General features: G+C 55.1%; 1 protein-coding gene across 1 annotated transcript in view; it reads right to left on the bottom strand.

The window, feature by feature from the left end:
- LOC111154121 (polypeptide N-acetylgalactosaminyltransferase 14) overlaps window positions 1–20,076 on the bottom strand; it is a 203,971-nt gene that overhangs the window by 5,709 nt on the left and 178,186 nt on the right. The window contains exons 8-13 of the mRNA XM_022513524.1: window positions 19,794–19,878; window positions 17,027–17,130; window positions 9,909–10,035; window positions 7,810–7,902; window positions 4,222–4,305; window positions 3,619–3,763 (exon numbers count right to left, since the gene is read on the bottom strand). Coding sequence (XP_022369232.1) covers window positions 3,619–3,763; window positions 4,222–4,305; window positions 7,810–7,902; window positions 9,909–10,035; window positions 17,027–17,130; window positions 19,794–19,878 — 638 coding nt within the window. The remainder of the gene's footprint in view (window positions 1–3,618; window positions 3,764–4,221; window positions 4,306–7,809; window positions 7,903–9,908; window positions 10,036–17,026; window positions 17,131–19,793; window positions 19,879–20,076) is intronic.

Raw genomic sequence — 20,076 nt, 5'->3', positions numbered from 1 at the left:
TGGAGGCATGATTTTCTGATGGCTATGACTGGAGGGAGGGTTGTGTTACTGGTACCCAGCAGGTGGGGAAAGAGACGCTGGCAAACCCCTACAGTGCCCAGACAGTCCCCACAACACAGAATTAACTGGTATCAATGCCAACAGCGCTGGGGTTGAAACACCGTTGCCTCGTGGGAAGGGCCTGGTCCCTGGAAGCGGAAGGCCCACCATTCCTCCTGTCTGACCCAGGTAGCGCGGGTCCACCTCTCTCAGCCTCGCTTACCGCATCTGTGAGACGGCGGGGCCAGCAGGACAGGGCTCAGAGGGCCATGGGATAACTAACCCAGATGAGGCCTATGGAACCCACAGCCCAGTGGCTGGCTCTGGCACAGTCTCTGGGGACAGTGCTTTGGTGACACGTGGAAGGAGCCGTGGTTGGGTGAGGGGACAAACATTCACACGTGGGGAGAAGGCAGGGGCTGTGTTTTCATGAACACAGAAGCCTGAGTCAGTTACTGATGGTCATGAGCAACCGGTCCACACGCTCTTCTATGTGGGGAACTACACCCGATGGGGAAATGACCCCAAATGCCAAGCAACACTGCTGGGTGTGTTGTGGTTAGATGGGCAAACCAGCTCATTTCTGAGGGCTTCCGGTTCTAGATGCTTCACATTCACCCTCACAGTGATCCTGTGAGGCGAGTACGACTTCATGGAAAGGAACAGAGAGCGGGGGTCAGTCTGGGCAACGCCAGGAGCAGACCACGTGGTTGACTATGAACACGGGCCTCTCGGTGAGATTGGACCTGAGCTGAGAGCATCTGGGGCCACCGCTGGCCTTGAAGAACTTAGGTCACACTGACGGCCACACATGTCCCTGCAGCCCTCTTCAGACACGGTGTCTGGAACAAATGAGAGGGAGCAAGCTACACTTTCGTTCAGCCAGGCTCTTGGTGCACCCAGTTCCCAAAGGACCATGCAAACACACCGACCGCCGTGCTGGGGACAGTGTCAGCTGCACAGACACAGACTGCTGCCTCTCGCTGCTGACCAGCAGCAGCAGGGAGACCCAGCGGGCTCAGAGACATGCTGCCTGCCTTTGACTGGGGACCTTTGCTGGACTCACTGCTGGGGTCTTTTATTTCTGGTTCATCCTATCCCTTCGCCCCAAGCTGTCAGGATACACTTTATATGCATATGATTAAAACCCCACACCCAGTAATCTGTCGTTGGGTCCTCTGCCAAGCTGGGGAGTGGCTGCTGGGGCTGGAGAAGGAGGCCCACCTTCTCTCGCCCACCCAGATGTCCAGCTGCCCACGTGCATCCTTCCCAAGCCAGGAGCCCAAACTGCCCGGAATGCAGGTAGATGAACACACTGTGAAGTTTTCCTGTTTTTCTCCCTGTCTTTAAATTGGGGATAGCAGTGAGACTGCTGCACCTGTCTTCCTTCCATCTTTCACACACATATTTTCCCAGAGAATCCAATAAAGTTAAGGGGAAACTCGTTAACCTGGAGGCTTCTTGGGCTTAGTGGGTTTGCAAACTGATGATGTATTTCTCTTGTATTCCACCCAAGGCAAGAGCCTGCCCTCGTCTTCCGTACATAGCAAGATTAAACATTTTGTTCCCAAGGTTGACAAGCTGGCCAAGGAAGAGAAGTAAGACAGGGGTAGGGGTGGATGGGCTGGGGGTGGGGCAGGGGCGTGAACCTGCATCCGAGGCCGAGGTCTGATTGTCTCCTTTCAGCAATGAGGACACCGATGTACGGGGGGGACACACCCCTGAGAGCATGTAGCCAGCGGGAAGCACAACTCTGAGCTGTTGGCTTAGAACCCCGTGATTTTCTTTTACTCCAGATATCTGGGAACCCTGGAATCCTCCACCCAAATGGCCTGAACTGGACTGCAGGATCCGTGTAGATCTTACCCTGCGTCAGTCCTCCCAAAGGCAGACTGAGTCCCTACAACACACAGCTGGGCCCAAAGGGGACTATTTAGAAGAGAGTGACCGAGGTGGATATGCAGGCTGGGAGTGGGGAGACAGGAAGTAGAGGGAAGCAGGCCCAGGTTGGAAGCCGGTGCTGTGTGTGCTCCCCACCCCAACCCCACCCTGCTCTGGTAAGGAGTCCAGAATGTGGGCCTCCATTCATACTCTTCCCCAGTTCCCATCAATGCTGGGGAGGGGCTTGCTGTGTGGCCTGCCCCCTCCCCAGGCCTGACATGGGGTGTGACCCTCATTTCCCTTCTCATAGGGACAGACGAGACCCCTTCTGGACAGGCCAAGAGGTTGTGCAAGAGGAGAAACGAATATAGGAGGAGCCAAGAAGGCAGAGCAGGGTCAGAGAGAGAGAGAACTCCTGGAGCCCCACCGCGGTGGCGGAAAGGGCTGGAGAGCACAAAGACGGGACTGTCTTTCTTATGCCGGAAGGAGGGAAGCTACTGAAAGGACGAGAAAGGTAAACAGGTCAGCCCTACAAGGGTGTACGCTCACACGCATGTGTAAACGCACATGCACACACATGTACACTCGGGGATTATTCTAGCAGAAATAGTTATGTAGATTCCTATCCATCTAAAGTGGGTTTATACCTTCAAAAAACATGGACGTGCATCCCAGCCCCGCGGTTGGCCATGGGCCGCTTTAGAAGGGAGCTGAGTCTAATCCAGCCCGGCCCCTCCCTGTTCCCCGACACGCAGACAGGGGCCAGGAGCACCGTGGGCCCTCACTGTCCTCTGTGCAAGCAGACAGAACATCGATCTCAGAGTCTTCTTCCATTTTCCCAGAATTTACACTCCTGCTGCGCAAACCCAACTGTTCTCTCCAAAGCGAGAAGGAGTGATGGTTGGCCCTATCATCTAGAAAGGACTCTTGGCTCACTCAAAGACTGTTACAGGGCAGCCCAGCCCAGGTCTTCACGTGTGCTTTGCTTCCTGGGCTGCTCCTTCTCCCCCTCCTCACAGGGCCTATTTCTACTCCTTTCTCAGGATGCAGCTCATTATCAAGTCCTCCGGGAAGACATCCCTGACTCTCGTGCATATGGTGGAGACCGTCTCTCACTGCTTCTAGAGCAGCCTGGACTGAACTCCATCCAGGACAGAGTTTAACAGAACAGCTGCTTACTTGCTTGTTCCCGCGTTCGATCCCCCGAGGGCCCACAGAGACCTGCGACCTAGCCATTCATCTCCGTGTCTTCCCAGTTAGCAGAGAACAGAGATAGTTATGGAGTGAATGGATCAGTTTGTGGAGGGATGAAAACTAGGATTTGTGCATCGATGAAACAAAGAGAGGGCAGGGCCAAAGCTGGAAGCTTGGATAAAATCTCCAAGACACCGTTTCCAGAGAAAAGAATAATGACCTAAGAACCTTCGTGAGCACTCACCACAAACCCATCAAAGTGGGGCAGGGGAGCCAGCAAAGAAAGAGAGAAAAGAGGACTGCAGGAGAATCTCTGTCCTTCAGAGAAACTCGGCACCTCTGGAAACCCAGTGGAGTGACGCGGGTCCCAGAGTGAGGGGAAGTTGTACTTCTCCTGCTCTGTGGCTAGGCTCTGGGTATAACGGGACACCTGATGTCATATAAAAGCAGGTGGCGGAGGCAGAGTCCCTGCACACGTTCTGGCACCCCTAGCCTGTTACGTACCTGGGATTTTACATCCTCGCCTTTGTTCTTGACACAGGGGCTTAACCTGAGGTTGTAGGTCTCCATGTTTTTCTGCCTTTGAGACTCTAGGCATTTCTGCCTCTGTCGGATGCTGCCCTTCTGGATGGAGGAATCGCTGGGGATTCTGGAGGAAAGCCACAGAGACGTGAGAACCAACTGCCCTTTGGCTGAGTGACACTAGCCACTGGAGAGGTAGAGGCAGGGTTCTGAGGATGTCAGGGGCATTTTGCCCAGGGTGGTGGCTGCCTCTGGGCACAAGGCAGCGAGGAGAGACCCAGGAGCCACCACGGCAGATGGAGCCTGGCGCGGAGACAGCGCTAGCGGCAGGTCACACCCGGGACTCAAATCCCAGCAGCTGCGAAATGCTGCTAACCTCCAGCCCTCCCTCCCTCAGCGAACCTCCAGCCCTTAAGCTACTGATGAACTTAATTCCTCTTCTGATTTCAGGAGTAAGGGGAGCCAACTGGTCTACTCAGACCTCCCTATTCTTAACACCCTGTAGCCGCCTGGCCACGGATGTCCCTTGTCCAGACCCAGTCAGCTGAGGGTCTCTCCTGACAAGTCAGAAGGCAGGGTGGGTACCTGAGTTCTGGATAGACATTCTCCAGGTACCACTTGAAGCTCTGGCACTGAAGATTCTTCCTCAGGTCCAGTCTGCTCTCAATGCTGGCAGGACGTGGGGCGGGGGAGACACAGAGAGATGGGTCAGAGGCAGGGACGAGGCTGAGAGACAAATGCACATGCTGTGCCCAGCATGTCTCTCCCGAGGGTGATGGAGAAACTCACCCAGGGAGAGTTCCAGAGCTCCAGGCAGAGCTACGGTAGCTCACAGCAAGAGCTCACAATGGTGTGGTACCGACACGGAGGATTTGTGCTTTCATTCAAAAACAGAATTCAGGAATGTTTTATTTTTCTTTCAAAACAAGGGTACGAGAAGTAGTATGTCTGTCACTGATTCACCACTGGGGCCCTGAGTCTACTTACCCACAAATCTCTCTTTGGCTTCTGCAGCCAAAAAATACCACTCCTGCCCACCCTACCCTCAAAGAATCAGCTTCTGTGGCTGGTTCTGGGGCCCAGTCACACCTTTACTCATCAGATATTTATTGAGCACCTACTGTGTGCCGGGCATTGTGCTCAATGGTGGGCTTCTGAACAACAGAGAACAGTGTTGCGTGGGGCTGAGCTGTGTGCACACACGAACGTATGTATGTTCTGGGCTTAGCAAAGCGTGATGTGGGGACATCTGAACTTGAACAGCATCTCACAGGGGGCGATTGGGTCTGGCAGGGCAAGGCTGGAGACCGGGAGAGCTGTGGGAGGGGCTGCAGAGAGCCAGCTGCTGGTCGTGCTCTCAGGCAGGGAAGTGGGGGGCGGAATGGAGAGAAGGGACAGGTCAGGTCCCTCCATTTATCCCTGCCACCGCCACCACCATCCTTACTCCATTTGCACCTTGTCCTTCCTGGGTGAATCCATAGGACCGGCCCTGCTCGGCCAGCCTCACCTCTTCCAGCTCACACTGGGCTTCTTAGTTAGCGCTAACAACCTTTCCTCACCAGACTCAAAGCAACATGAGCCAAAGAATGATGTCAGTTTTTTTCTTTAGAGTTGAATGTTCAGTGTTTAGCAAAAACCTTGGCACTGCATGCATGAAGGAGGCCGTAGCACCAGGGCTCGGGGGCTGCTGGACCCGGGCAGGTGGGGGAGGGAAGAATCAAAGTCGACACCCAGACCTGTGACTTGGGCCAGAGGACGCAAGGAAGAGTGTTCCTGGAGATGGGGGAGACAGGCTGGGGAGCATGTTTCGAAGCACCATGGCTGAGTTCCCTTTAGGACTGGAGTTGGAGCAGCCTGGGAGGTGTCTAAGTGGAGATGTCCAGTTTGCAGTGGGATGGAAGGGGCTGCAGCTCAGAATGAGAGGCCCAGGTCAGGGACAGAGACCCAAGAGTCAGTAGAAGCAGTGGTGATCGCCAGGGGGTAATGCGCAGTATAGAGACGGCGATGATGGACCCTCGGGGAGGACCACAAACACGGCAGGAAAGAGAAAAGTGAGGCTGCAATAGGACCAGGCAGGCGGAGACTGTAGGCACGGTCATCGTGGTCAGGAAGGGGCTCTCAGGGACAGGGGAGGTTTCCAAGCACACTCCGGAGAGGCGGGGCATGAGCTCCCCAAGGTGCACACTTTCTTTTCTTCCCTCCTATTCCTTTTTCAATCATTTAAGTTTTAAGATGTGAGACCCTGAATCAGTTTAAATGCTGATGGGGACCGTGCATTAGCAAAGACAGATCAGGGATGAGGAAGCAGAGGGCAGGGTCTCCTAGAACACTGGTTCCCATACCGGCTGCACATCAGAGTCCTGAGGAGTGCGGGCAGGGGGCTGCCTTTCAACAATTCTCCAGCCCAGGCTGTACCCAGACCGGAGCAGTTCTCTGGGAGTGGTACCCGTAGCTTCTGAGACCCCCTGGGTGACTGCAGTGTGTAGGCTAGTTTGGGAAGCACTGGCCTGGCCTGGAGCTCTGCTCTGTCCGGACAGGCCCTCAGACCCACAGCAGGACGCTACCTGGGAACTTCCTGGAAATGACACCCTAGGGAATCAACAACCACATTTTAACAAAAGGCACAGGAGATTTGTGTGTATTCAAGTTTAAGAAGCCCTGAGCCAGGAGGCAGGAGAGGAGGAATCCAGGCAGAGGGAGCTGGACAAGTGTCGATTTACGATTTACGAATGAATGCTGATGAAGGGTGGTCCCCATTACAAGTGGAGGGCTGGTCTAACACGGCAGGGGGCACACCTGTCTCAGGAGATGGAAGAAGAGTGGGGTGGAGAGAGCGAAGTTTCCGGTCGGTTTGTCTCGGGAAGTCAATGCCATCTCTCTCAGCTATAAAACAGGTGTCTGCTGTGAGTGACAGGTGGACTTGGGGGGAGGGGTGGGGAGACAGGAGAGTTTTAAATGGGGACTGGGGACAATGATGGCTGGGAAAGGCAGCACGACTGACAAGTCTACTAAGGGCCTGCCTGAGCCTGACGGCCACCGTGTGTTAGCAGCACCTGCTGATACTTTCCAGAACCTTCAGCAGCCTGTGCCCCGGAGAGGGAAAGGCACAAAGTCAGGTGCATCCAGGATTGAGAAAACTTTGCCTGAGGGGCTGACAGATGCACAACAGGGCCAAAGATCTGATGATGATGTCTTTTAAGCCTTCTCTCTAAGCAAGAGAGCCAAAACCAAGCAGGGGAGGGAGGGATGGAGGGAGGTGAGGAAAGGGAGGCGCACAGCCATGGTCAGTGGGCCGGGAGTTTGATGAGGACTCAGGACAAATGCCTTGTGAGGTTCTGAGCAATTGAGCTGGGGGGACAGAGACGCAAACCATTTTGGCCGAGTCTGATTTAATCCTCTGGAGCAGGGACGGGCTCCTCCTACACGGTGTAGGCGGCAGAAACCCATCCACTCCCCAACCTTAGCCTGGCTGAGGGACATCAGCATGACAAAAAGCCACTGGTTTTCCCTCCAAATAATCAGATGCTAACCAAAGATGAAGTTTCCATTTTTCTCTCATCAGTTCTGTGGTGGAGAATGCAACATATGGTTGGGGGATCGGACAGGTGTGGTTAGAGCCTCATGTCCCCAGTTCGGTGATGTGATCAGGGCAAGTAGCTTAACCTGCAGAAAACTCAGTCTCCTGTCCTGTGAAATGGAGGCAATGAAACCCACTTCTCAGAGTCTGGGGAGCACTCCCAGGAGAGCCTTCGTGGCCTCGGCACAGAATTCTTTCCCTGTTCTTGTCTATCTGGACGAAGCCGGAGCACGGCTCTTGGGGACACCTGTAGGATACTGCTCCATGGAGGAAGGAGGGTGCTTTGGCCTTGGGGGACTCAGAACCAGGAAGAGGAGCTCTGAGCTGGAGGGACTAAGGCCATTGTGTCCCACACCCCACCTTTCTGGAAAAAGAAACATCCCTCTATGGTGCAAGGCACAGCACACCTCCTGGGGCAGTGGCCCAGGTTGCCACTTGTTCTGTAAGAGCTGCTGAAAACCCTGCATCCCCAGGAGGGCAGGAGCAAGAAGGACTCGAAAGAGAGTGGCCCCTGCCTGGGCAACCGGATACACTGGCTGTCAGGAGCCAGCGCTCCTCCTGACCCCCTGCACAAAGCAGCCAGAAGGGACACTTACTTCCCAAAGGGCCTCTCCAGAGCGAACGGCCGGGCAGCATAGTAGTACTGCTTGTACTCATCCATCCACACCTCAGCTGTCCTCTTGGTGTTCCTGGGGAGACAGGGGGTGTCCCAGAGCAGTCAGTATGCACACGCAGCAGCATCACCCAGCCGGGGCCCCCCACGATCCAGTAAGAACTCTCCTCCGCAGGGGCTGAGCCTGGCCACATCCCACCCAACCTCCCAAGGTGCCTTTACTCCAAGACACAGGACAAACTCTTCCTCAAAAAGTAACACCTGAAAAATTGTGCCAGAAATGGAACTTTTGTGGCTCAAAAAGAAAAAGGAGGAGGGGGCTGGGAGAGGAGAGTCCACACACCACATACGCCTGTGTTGCCAGGAACCAAGAGGAGAGAGGCAGGGTGGGCAGTGGCCACCTCACCTCCCTCTGCACACAGGCTCCCACCCCAGGTGTTCCCCCTTTCTGCAGGGCAAGGGCTGGGGTCCCAACTCTGGGCAGGACAGCTGATCACATACAGCGTCCAAGAGCAAGGTACAGGTGTCAAGAATCAAGTAATTAACCCAACTGTCAGCTATCTGGCCAGCTCACTAGGCTTTTCCATCAGATGTTTGCTCTGGGGCTGACCTCAAAGGTCACGGAAAATGAGAGAGACTGCCATGGAGGATGTGTGTCCCTGCGCAGTGGGCAGGGAGGCAGCGGTACCAGAAGAGCCTCAGGGCAAGAGAGAGGCCATCAGAAAACAGACACCAGGGGCAATGGAGGAGCAGTCCCCGCTGGGGCCCATATCCGTGACCTTGGGGCCCAAGTCTGTGACCCTGGCGCCTCACTCAACAGGGCATGCCCCTGCAGATTTCCGGTTCTGTCTGGAGCAGAGGTCTTCCGTGGAGGTCTATGGCAAAACTGTCCCAGTCAGTGGACCCAAAATGACAGTCACACACTGGCAGCCTTCTCTTGGTGCAGGGAAGGCAGTTACCAGCGCTTTGCTGGTTCCTTGCCTGAGGCCTAACCATGAGCAAACTGCATGCCGCCTGACCCACTGGCCAGGGCCCAGACTCAAAGACAGAGAATGTTCTGGAGCCCAGGACTGTCCCCATCGCTCTCCTATACCAGGTGTCGCCTGCTCACATTTTCCTCCTGGAAACCCAAGGCCCAAGGCAGCCCTGTCTTCAGTGCTGGATTTCTCACCGCCCCATCCTTGCTCAGAGGTTTCTGCAAAAGGTGTTAACTTTCCCCCTGGTCAGAGCCATGCCAACCCCAGGATGCTCGTGTCAGGATGTAACCCATACCTGCCCATACATGTGAAAACTGAGGACAGAAGAACACAGATGAGGAAAATGATGCCCCAAATGAAGAAATGCTTAGCTCCTCCCTCCCCCAAATGGACAAGACAGAAAAGAAAAAAAGGAAAAGAGGGATAAATGGGTAAGTGAAGCCGTCAGATGATGAGCGACAAAGGGGATAAAGGGAAAAGGTGAGAAGCTGGAGGAAAGAGGGACATACGCAAAATGTTCCTAAAACAGAGGCAAAGCCCGAAGGAGAAGGAATCACAGAAGGTGTATGAAGGGACAGAGCAGGAATGAGCAAGTGGACACCACGGGTGTACTGAGACCCTGGGATCTTTATCTCATCCCCTAGCAGGAGGTGCAGACACCCTAGGGAAGAAGCCCAAGGCCAAGCATGTGCGTAGTAGCTGCTTGTGGTCCCCTGTTCTCAAATCCTTCCAGTGAACTTTCCCTTGGTGACCCAGGCTGAAAGGGGGAGCCGCAGATCTTCTAGAACTTGGATGCAAAAATGGAATCTTCTCCCCAAAACCCAAACAACCCCAAACATCCAAAGCCCGACGGGACAGTGCTGCCCAGTGACTCGCAGGCCTCAGCAAGCCACGGGGATGTCCGTGGTGGAGAAGAGCTTCAGACCGCCTCCTCCTGCTGGGTGGGCCAGTCCGACATCCCTGGCTTAGGCAGAGTCCCAAGGAGCATGATTGTGGCTCCTGAGCGCCCAGAACACTCAGGCAACCTACCAGACTACTGGGGACAGCCACAACCCTTCACCAGGCTTTCTGCTGCCCCTACAGAACCCCTGGGACTCGCACTTACTTTATATACGTGTTGGCGTTTCCATCTGGGAAAACATACGGGTGTTTCTTGCGGAAGACATGGCCCACTCGGCTGCAGGGGACGATCTCGAGGCTGCCGCCACACATCCACACCCTGAAGGAGATTTCTGCAAGATAGTCGTGCCCCCTCAGCACGGCTCTGTGCTCTCCGGAGGGGAGGGGACACAGGATGGCAGCATCGGGGGCACCAGGCCCAAGGAAGGGGTCAGGGCCTCCTGCTGCATCCAGCCCGGGGCTGGGGGTCAAGAGCTGGCTCCACAGTCAGACTGTGTGCTCTGCTGGCTGGGTGACCTCAGTTTCAGCAACCGGGGCTGATGATAACTCGCGGCTGGGAGGGTGATGCGTGTGAATATGGAAACACACAGGGACTGGCTTGGAGGAGCACGTTCATGGGGGGAGGCCGTATTTGGGGACCAGCCTGGTGCAAGGCCCTGCTACAGCCTTTGGGTGACCCAGACTGCTGCTTCTGGACACATGGAAGATGGATGAGACATGCTTGGATGACCCTGGCGGGTAAGAACCAGGACCAAGGAGAAAGAATTTTCCATTTAAGAATATAGGAGACTTTCCCGACAGTCCAGACCCAGATAGAAGAGACTGTCATGGAGGTGGTGAGGTTCACACTCTGACTGGCCAGCGATACCCATGGGCAGGCAGGATTCCCAGCAAGTTCCTGGACGAGGCATCCAGGAGAGCACCTCCCAACACCCGGACCACAATTCTGCCCCTCTGTAGGGGTGCCTGAATTATAGCCTGGGCGGAGACGTCTTGGCAGTAGCCTAGAAAATGCTGGAAGCCTCTGAGCTGTTGCTGGGGTCGCTCCTCAGGGCGGAGATGTTGCACACATGCCCATTTCTTCCCGGCTGGCTGTTGCAGCTGCAGGAGGAGAGGAGTCCCCAGAGGCAGCCAGGATCAGGCTGGGGCATGCCTCTCTCCCCTGGGACCAAGGTCCGTGGCGGCTTGAGGCAGTGCCCCTGCCCCGGAAGGAAGCAGTGGTAGACCAAGGTGGTGGAGGGGAGTATCAGTGACTGCTCGGCAGTGTTGCAAGGGCTTTACCTTCTCTGCAGACAGTGCACCTCCTTACTGACTGCACCCCGTGCATCCCACAGGGTACGCTGCTGCTGGGAAACGTCAGTTTCCCATTTGGGAATTTCTGCCTGGTTCGTGCTTCTGCAGTCAAGCTCAAATAGAAGGGCAGGCTGGCTCAGGAGAAATCCATGCCCTGGGTGACTTCTCCTGCTGGTGGGGGGGAGGGGCATGGAAGCAGGCTGGGGTCCAGGAATAGGAAAGGAAGATGTGAGTATTCTAGTGCCTTCTTACCATATACATGCACGGCACCCTCCAGCTCCTTGGGCACCACCTCCCTGGGTTCCTTCACCTGGGTCCTCTCTCTCTCTTTCCACTTCCTGCTCTGCGTCTCCTTCCTGTCCAGCTCTCCAAGCAGGTGTCTGGACACGATGTCTTCATCGTGATCCTCACCGGCTCTCTCACTTACCTGTCCTCAGCCAGACTTTCCCTATCCCCTACTGCCTCCTGCCCTGTGTACCTGAGCTGCAGGCAAGGCTCTGTGGACACCAACCCCATTGCCGTCACCTTCTTGACACCTGGCTTTCTGCGTGCCCAGGTGCTGTCCCAAATGGGCTACGGCTCATTCCCAGGAAGTTCGGGGACACGGTAGGGACAATGTGTGTGCGCTAGGATAAAGAAAGAACTCTTTCAGGATTGCTTCCAAATGACAGCAAGAACACGGAGGGAGGGAAACAGGAAGAGCTTGGCCTTGGGGTCCGCAGCCCCGACTCCACAGCAGCCCCCAGGCCCGTGTCCATGAGGATACCTGCTTCACCTCACCGAGGGTCCATGCTGCAGGATGGCCATCCACATCAAATGAAACACAATTTTGAGACTACAGGGAACACTTAAGTAGGATGGAAAGATGAGCCACAGCTATGATCAGACGTCCCTGAAGCCAGTCTCTGAAGCACAGACCCTGTTAGCACTGGCCTCCTGTGCCTGCTTCCAGCTTTCTTCTGCCACCAACACCACTTGAAATTTGTGGACAGAACACTCCAGATTTTGACTTTCTATCAAGCCCCCAATACGTAGCAATGTGGTGTTTGGCTGGGGCACTGTGGAGCTCACATGTCCCAGACTGGTATTCATGGGGGTGGGGGTGGGACATGTAGCATAAGAGAGCTTAGCTGACCGCCACCCCCCACCACTCCACCTTGCCGTGAGTGCACTGGGGGGCTGGCTGCAGGGGTCAGCCCGTGGGACTGTCAGTGCGTGTGTGACTTCAGTCTCAGGACATCTTCCTAAACAGTGTGCTCCAGAAGTCTGCTGTGCTCCAATCCCTTCCTCCCCAGGATCTCAAAATACGGTCTGCTCCAATTCCAAAAAAGGAAAACCATCTCATCTTTCAAAACTAGAGACGGAGATCTGGTTTACTAGATATAACCTACAAATTTGGTGCCAGCCCTCTTCCCAAAATACGCATACGTTTTGGCCATGGTCTCTTCCTTTCCATGTATTCAAATAAGACATATGTCCCTCCTCATTTACAAAGCGAATCCCTCCAAACGATGCTTCAGTTCCCTCCCCCACCCCCTCCTACCCCAGCAACCTGTTTCTCTGTGCTCCCCTTGCCTGCCATCTTGCTTCCCTCCACATCCCTGAGTCCTACCTTCTGCCACTGTAGACACAGGACCCACCTTGGAAAGTAGTCATCTGACCCTGGTCCCTCACCTTCCTTCCGGTCTGCTGGCAGTCTTCCACCCCAAGGCTCTGTCTTTACAGGGTCCCCCTGACCCTGTTTCCTCGGCTGACCTCATGGTTCACTTGATGCTGAGGGCTCCCCTTCATCCCTCCCCAGCCCCAGCTCTGTCCTGGCTCCAGCACCGGCTTCCAGGGGCCGTGTGATGCTCGACTGAGGGGCGCTGGACCCCAGCAGATAACGTGCACCTTCTGCCCCTGGCCGCCCGTCCACAGGCCACTGCTGCCTGCCTCCTCTCCCCCACCTGTCAAACCCGCCCTCCTCCTCCTCATTGTCTTGCGTCTGGTGCTTTAGCTGAAAACTGCCCCGTATCTCAACCCTGCAAACGTTGAGTCATGGGGGGGAAATGACCTCTTTATCCACCCCTGGTGAGAAGGGGCTGAGCTCTGTTTGGTCTCTCTCCCTCTGGTGGTAGCTTGTTAGTCATCCTAACGACCGTGCTCATGGTTGTGGATGTCCTTATGTTATGATCAGCAGTGGTCCGACCTGACCCCTGCCATCCAGTGCCTGGGGGCTGAAGCACCGCTCCCCGCTCCAGAGCTCAGCCCTCCGTCGACCAGTGCCGCTCCGGGTACAAAGACATTGCCTTCGAGGCTTTCAGAGGCCAATAAGAGAGGCTTCTCTAAGACCAGCCACTACCAGCACCTCCATCCAGTCCTGACAAATGTCCGTCTTCGCGCCCCCTCAGTGCCGCCGATGCCTCCCAAAGGTGCCTGCACCCCGAGAGGCAGGAACAGCTTCTAGGCTTCAGGGTCCTGCGTGTTAGAAAGGTGGTGACCGGAGACCCGGGGCCTGACTCGGGCAGTCTGGAGTGTGCAGCTGAGCGTGATGGTTCACAGGGATATTTAACACCCAGAAGTGGAGCTGCCTGCCCTCGTCTACACCACTGACGTCAGCATGACTGTCCCCCCGGGGATGTGCTGACTCGGGAAAGTCTCATAATCCAGAGGCGCCAGGCAGGGGGGGGCTCATGCATCAGAAGGGCTGTGCGGGGAGGTGTGGGGCATTGCCCAGACCCTCCTCTTTCCACGTCTGCGGCTCCTGCCAAGTCATCACTTTCTTAAGTGAAGGGGACGGGGCGAAAAGACAATGGAGGGATTCCATAGGGGGGTTCTCGCTGAGTCAGCGCCGCCACAACCTCCCCGGTGATGAGCTTCGCACAGGCCCTAATCCACTTTGAATTGCAGACAGGGAGACGGGTAATTATTCTACCCTCATGGGGGGCACTGCTATCTTATTTTCTTTAGACGTCAGACTCCTATGTGAGGGTGAATCTCCTCACCCTCCACCCTCACTTCTTTCCTCCTGTGACCTCATCAACCCACTGGCTGTCCGACCAGGGCCCCGGGGCCCCCGTCCCCACCCTCCACCAGCCTAGTGTCTATGCGCCAAGCCCATGACTGCTGGATGGGAAAGGGGATGCTTTCTCCCCAGAAGCCAAACTACAGCTATTCGTACACCATAGCTCGGCCAGACCCACCAAGGTTCCAATTCCATTTTCTAGTCTGGTTTCTGGAGGGAGCTTGAGACACAGGCTCCGCTGAATGCGATGACTCCAGCTTGCACGGAGCCACACGTCCCGTGTACGAACAGACACTGTATCCACAGCAGCAGGGCCCCACTGTACCCTGGCCAGCTCAGGACAGGGGACATGGCGCGGGCAGCGGTGGGCATTGAGGTGGCTACTGTTATCCCTAAGTCCACACATAGAAATGCACCAATAGAAACTCTTCCTTTTAATGATCTTTTAAGTTCTCAGCACTCCTGGGCCTGGAAGCTCTGTTATTATTTCGCAATGAACACATGGGACTTGAGCAGAGATCATCACATTGGTCCGTAACACTGTACTTCATGCCATGTGGGACAATCACGTTGCACCCAGGTCTCCTGCCGAACAAGCACTAGCCACAGGCCCACCGTGGTCACCCAGGGCCATAGACCGCAAAGGCCGAGGGGGTGTCCTTAACTTCCCATACTCCATACGGAACAGGACAAGCCACAGCTGCGGTGGTTGCCTGGTCTGGGAAGAGGGAGGGAAGGGGATTTCAGATTGCGCTCTCTGGCCCAGTGGGAGGCTGGCTTTGAGGGGAACAGAACAGTCCTGGGGATGGAGAGAGGAGTGCACGTGAATGACACCGGGGCTCTCAGGATGTGGTGAGCTGGGAGGTGCAGAAGGCCCCCTGCCATCCCCTGGAGAACTCTTTCCCTCAGTATCATCTCTCCTCTGAAGGTGAACCAATGCTCCCCAGTCCCAGCAAACCCCCGATCATCACTCCATCCTGACGGGCTCTTCCAAATCCCCACGTTCATGCCCTCAGGTGCCTACCTATGCTCCCCGGCAGAGCTGGACTGCCCCACATGATGTACGTACTATCAGAAAAGCACTGCATCTTCTGACATACCAAATGCTAAAAAAAAAAAAAAAAAAAAAAAAAAAAAGTCCAAAAATGGCTTTCAAAGCGCTAGGAGCGGGCTATAACATAACGGAATGTTGTGATGGGAGAAAAAGTGTCTCCTGGGATAACCGTCTGCAATGCTTTTTCCTGGTTTAAAAAATTCTGTGATGGACTGTAAAATGCTTCTTCCACAGCTTCTCAGAAGCCCCTCCTGCGTTCCTCATTCAAATCAGCACTTGGGAGCGTCAGACGACTGGCAGGCAACAGCTGAGGTTGCCCCTGGACAGGCGCAGGTGCGCGTCCACACCGCCATCCACAGAAGGGACTGGCAGGCTGGACCAGAACGGGCCATCATGAAAAATAACGTGCCGCCTGAATCCCAAAGTGACTGCCACATGGAGGAAAGGTCACACTCACTCCCTCTGCAAGGTTGAGGGAGGCTGTGTCAGCCCTACCAGACACAGGCTAGCGTGAGATGGGCTAGAAGCATTTTCTAACAATTCAACACACAAATTCGCAACGACTCAGTGTGCCGAACTGTGAAGCGGTGAACGCTATTGTCATAAATGGCACTGGAGCAGAAACGAGAGGACTGCTGTCTATCAAACGGGCTGCAGGAAGGAGTCACTTGACGGCGGGAGGAAAGGCCAGAGCACATCGCTACGGATCACGAGAGGGAAGGACAAGGCCCTATCGGGCCCCAGGTTCTCCTGGGCCTGTGCAGGCAGCGCTGATCTTCAACCTGTAACCGATTTCCCTGTTACGTTCCAGGACTGGGTGCCAGACAGGGGAATCAGTTTGGTTTCGGGGGCTTGGGCTTTTTTTTTTTTTTCCTGCTTGTTTGCTGAGCTTCTAATCTGGGTCCCCGAATGGTACTTGTCTGATGGATTTCTCTACACTGCCCAGTTTGGGAGAACAGATGCTGTGGGTCAGGCTGGCAGCCATAAATTTCTGGAAAATAACTCTTAGTGACTGAGGAAGAAAGCCATAAAATACTCCGGAGGCAGGGACAGGAGAAAACAATGGCAGAGGACGATGCATGGGATTACTGCTGAACGCCAGACAGGGCCCACGGATCATCCGTTCTCGGGGCCGTGCCACCGCCTGGGGACCCGTGCCGAACAGTGCCCGGTGACACACCTGCCTCTTGCTGTCCTCCTCGGTGCTTCATTCAACAAGTAGTTATAGAAGCCTCCTTCATGGGGGCACTGTTAGAAGCCCCGGAGATGGCTGGGAACAAAACAGAGCTGAATCCCGGCCCGAGGCAGGCTTGAGCTTGGAGCACTGAACTCGGGGATTTGAGGGTAGGTGCCTGGGGGTGAAAAGGATTGATGGCGACCCCTGTAACATTTGGTAAACATCTGTTGGCTGCCCCGTGCACACAGTACTCAGCAGCGGGTTAATGAAGAGGGTCTGGGGTAGTCGCTACGGAAGTCTGGGAGCGTCTGGCCCTTATCTCAGTGAAAGAGGAAGGGGTGAGGGTGGAAGGGGGCACGGGTTCCCAAACCACAGTGGTATAGAGCTCATTCTGCAGCCCCAGGAGAGAGAGAAGTCTGGGACCCCCCCCCAAGGAGCTCATAACATTGAGCTACCCTACAGCCGCCGAAGCTGCTTCTTCGGGTTGTTGTAAAAATCCGTGGAGCTAGGTCTGTCAAACTCCCAGCCCCGTCCTGGCATGACCAATGTTCCTTCCCTTTCCCTGCTCCCAGCTGGCCTGTTGTCAACTTGCCCCTGATGGTCTTCCTGGGGAGGCTTTCCCCCTGGAGAAATGCCCCGTTACCTCCAGCTTCCCAGCAACCACTCCTCTCATGCCCCACCTGGCCTTGCCCCCAAGGAGTGACCTACTGCCCTCCTTAGGCCCTCATCTCAGATGCCTGTGGGCCCAGGACACAAAGATGCCACTGGCCCCTGGATGCAGAGACAGTGACTCACCAAAATTCTCTCCACCCCAGATGTCCATGTCCGTGTCGTACTTCCCCAGGTAATTGAACCAGGATTTGTCCATCACGAAGAGCCCTCCAGCTATGATGGGAGTCCTGTGCATTCAGAAGGGAAAGAGAAAGTTATGGGAGAGCAGAGAGGGATCACCATCCCAGTCATCTGCCCCACCAGGCAGAACCCCACACGCTTCTCTCTCCACTGCTTTTCCACTTTACAAGGGTCAATGTGTTACCTAAAACAAGAACAGACTCCTGGGTTTTTCCTTTTGATTTTAAAACTCCTGACCTCACAGACAGGCTCATTTTCTCATCAGCATGCCTTCTGTAGAGGGCCAGAACTTGCTCAGAAGCCCACTGTTCTGAGGGCCCGGGGATCCTCTGCCGGAATCTCCTATAGGCTCTGCCCAGCGTGGCTCTCTTTGGGGGCTCCACTGTTGGGAGCCCAGGCAGAGGAGGAGGACTGAGGCAGCACCCATTAATGGCACACCCATGTTTTGAGATTGGGCTCTCTCCCTTTTCTTCCCCCCTTAACTCTCAGTGAGGGGTTATGTCACCCTAAAATAATATATTCGGGTCCTAACCCCCAGTACCTCGGAATGTGGCCTTATTTGGGGAGAAAGTCTCTATAGAGGTAATCAAGTTAAAATGAGGTTATCAGGGTGGACCCCAACCCCACGTGCCTAGTGTCCTTACACAAAGGAAACGTGGAGCCAGAGAGACAGACTTGCACAGAGAGCACATAATGGGAAGAGACACAGAGAAGATGGCCATCTGAAAGTCAAGGAGGGGGCGGCTGGGTGGCTCAGTGGGTTAAACATCCAACTCTTGGTTTTGGTTCGGGTCATGATCTCAGGGTCCTGGGATCTAGTCCTGCATCAGGCTCGCCACTTATCAGGGAATCCACTTCTCCTCCCTCTCGCCCTCTGCCCTTCCCCCACGCTCCTATAGTCTCTCTAAAATAAATAAATAATTCTTTAAAAAGAAAAAAAAAAAAAGAAGAAGAAAGCAAGCCAAGGAAAGAGGCCGGCATAGCCCTCAGAAGGAAACAACCCCATCGACACCTTGATTCTGTGGTTCTAGCCTCCGGACCTGCAGGACGGTATGTTTCTTCCGAGAAGCCGCTTCGTGGGTGACATGTTGCTACAGCCCCAACAAACTAGCACACCCTCACCTTCGTCTTCTTCCTTGGGGTCCTGCCCCCACCTCCCCTGCCCCTGGCCACTGAGAGAGAAGCCAGAGAAGCCACTCGGAAAGCAAAGTCCTGCTGAGGAAGGCAGGCGAGCCCAGCAGAGTCCAACCAGATAACCCAGTGAGCACCAGGACTTGTATCTAGAAGGATCAACAGCGGGGAAAGGCAGATGAGCCCGCAGGGACCTGGCCCCTCATCTAGTAGGGCCAGAGAGTTTTCTCCCATGTCAGGTAGTTGATGGATAGCAGGTCAAGAAACCTGGTCTCCCAGGGCCACGACCCCCGGGCGTTCCCTGGACTGAGCCTGGGAAACACTCGCTCTCTGATGAGAGAGATATTCCCACAAGAACAGAAGCTGCCCTGAGACACCCACACACTGGGCCACAGAAGGTAAGTTGCACCAGCACAGCTGCCCTTGTCCTTGACTTGGCTGGCTGCCCCATCGGGGGCCGCCCACAGGGGGTAACTGAGAAGCTGCCCCACGTGGTAAAGAGGTTCAGAAGTAGAAGCCACTAGCCAGCATGCTGTCTGGCTCCAATCTCCCTCTTGGCACCGCTCCAGCTCATGAAGGCTGGGAAGGGGGAAGGGGCCGGCAGGTGGGTGAGACATTGGTCCCCGGCGAAGTCTTCCTAGCCATACACATTTGTCGGAAGCGTCAGCATTTGGCTCTTCCGAGCTCCTTGCTTCCCATCTGACTTAAGCTGATTCAGTGCAAATGATCCAACATTTACCACATGGCAGGTCCGAAGATAGAGAGATGCCCACGAAGAATCTGGGGCATCCCTAAGTCACTGGCCAGAGAAAGTGCACCCTAGGGGCCTTTTGCATACGTCTCCAAGCACTTTGGACCCCCGACACCCCACCTGAGGCCCACAAGGGTCAGTGTGGAGATCCACGGTTCTGGGGTAGGTGCGCCCATCTTTGGTAGGAACATACAGACCATACGCCCTAGAAGCTGAGAACCCAGGCTCCCGCACAGGGTGGACATCATGCTCCCGTCTACCCCGGTCCTCTGAGAGGCCCCAAACCCATGTGCTGCGAGCCTCCTATGTGAAGGGAGAATGCAGACCAGGAGAAAGCATCCGCGGCTCTGCTGAAGAACCCAGAGTCAATGCGACATCCTGTCTTTGCATGGGGCCGAGCGCAGATGTGGGTGTTACTAAGCAGCAGGAGCTGGCAGTAAGTGAACTGACCTTCTTTGGCTGAATCCTGACATCCAAGACCTAGCAGTCCTGCTCTGGCCTGAACAAACCATCTTCCCCTCGTCAGAGGCTCAAGCAGGACCACCTGGGACCCTCCAGCATTTAATGGGAAGCCTAAGTACATGGTAGCACATGTATGGGAGGACCACACTGAGCAGCTCCTTAGTACGGGTCTTACCAGGCCTCTGTCCCCTTAGAAGTCTCCTTGAAGACAGAAACTCCTAAAGTAAGGGTAAAGGAGGGCTGGCCTGCCAAAGGTTCTTTTGGTCTCTTCCCAATCTTTTGAGCGTCTAATATGAAATGCCTGCTGTACGATGTGGCAGAGAGAAGGACCCAGTGGTGATGCTACCCACCCCTGACCTGACTTACCTTATGGGCTCAGCAGGGTCCAGACGCCGAGCCTTCTGCTCTGGGGAGAGTTGCTCCCATTGGAAGTGGAGGCTCCAGTCAAACCCTAGAACAACACCCACTCAGCTGATGTGCACAACACATCCCTTTTCTAGAAGCTTGTGAACACATCCAGGGAAGGTGGGCCTGGAGACAGCAGGTCTCACCCAGGCTCATCAGCAAGGAGGCAGTTGGGTGTCCCTCTCACAGTTTCTTTCTACTTCTTATTCCCTCTCTGAGCCTTCCCTGCTTGGCACGGTGAGGG

The sequence above is a fragment of the Enhydra lutris genome, unplaced genomic scaffold, assembly GCF_002288905.1.
Source record: "Enhydra lutris kenyoni isolate GAN:26980312 unplaced genomic scaffold, ASM228890v2 scaffoldscaffold35, whole genome shotgun sequence".
Lineage (NCBI taxonomy): Eukaryota > Metazoa > Chordata > Mammalia > Carnivora > Mustelidae > Enhydra > Enhydra lutris.
Note: the sequence above shows the minus strand (reverse complement) of the source record. Positions and strands in the feature narration are given on the sequence as shown.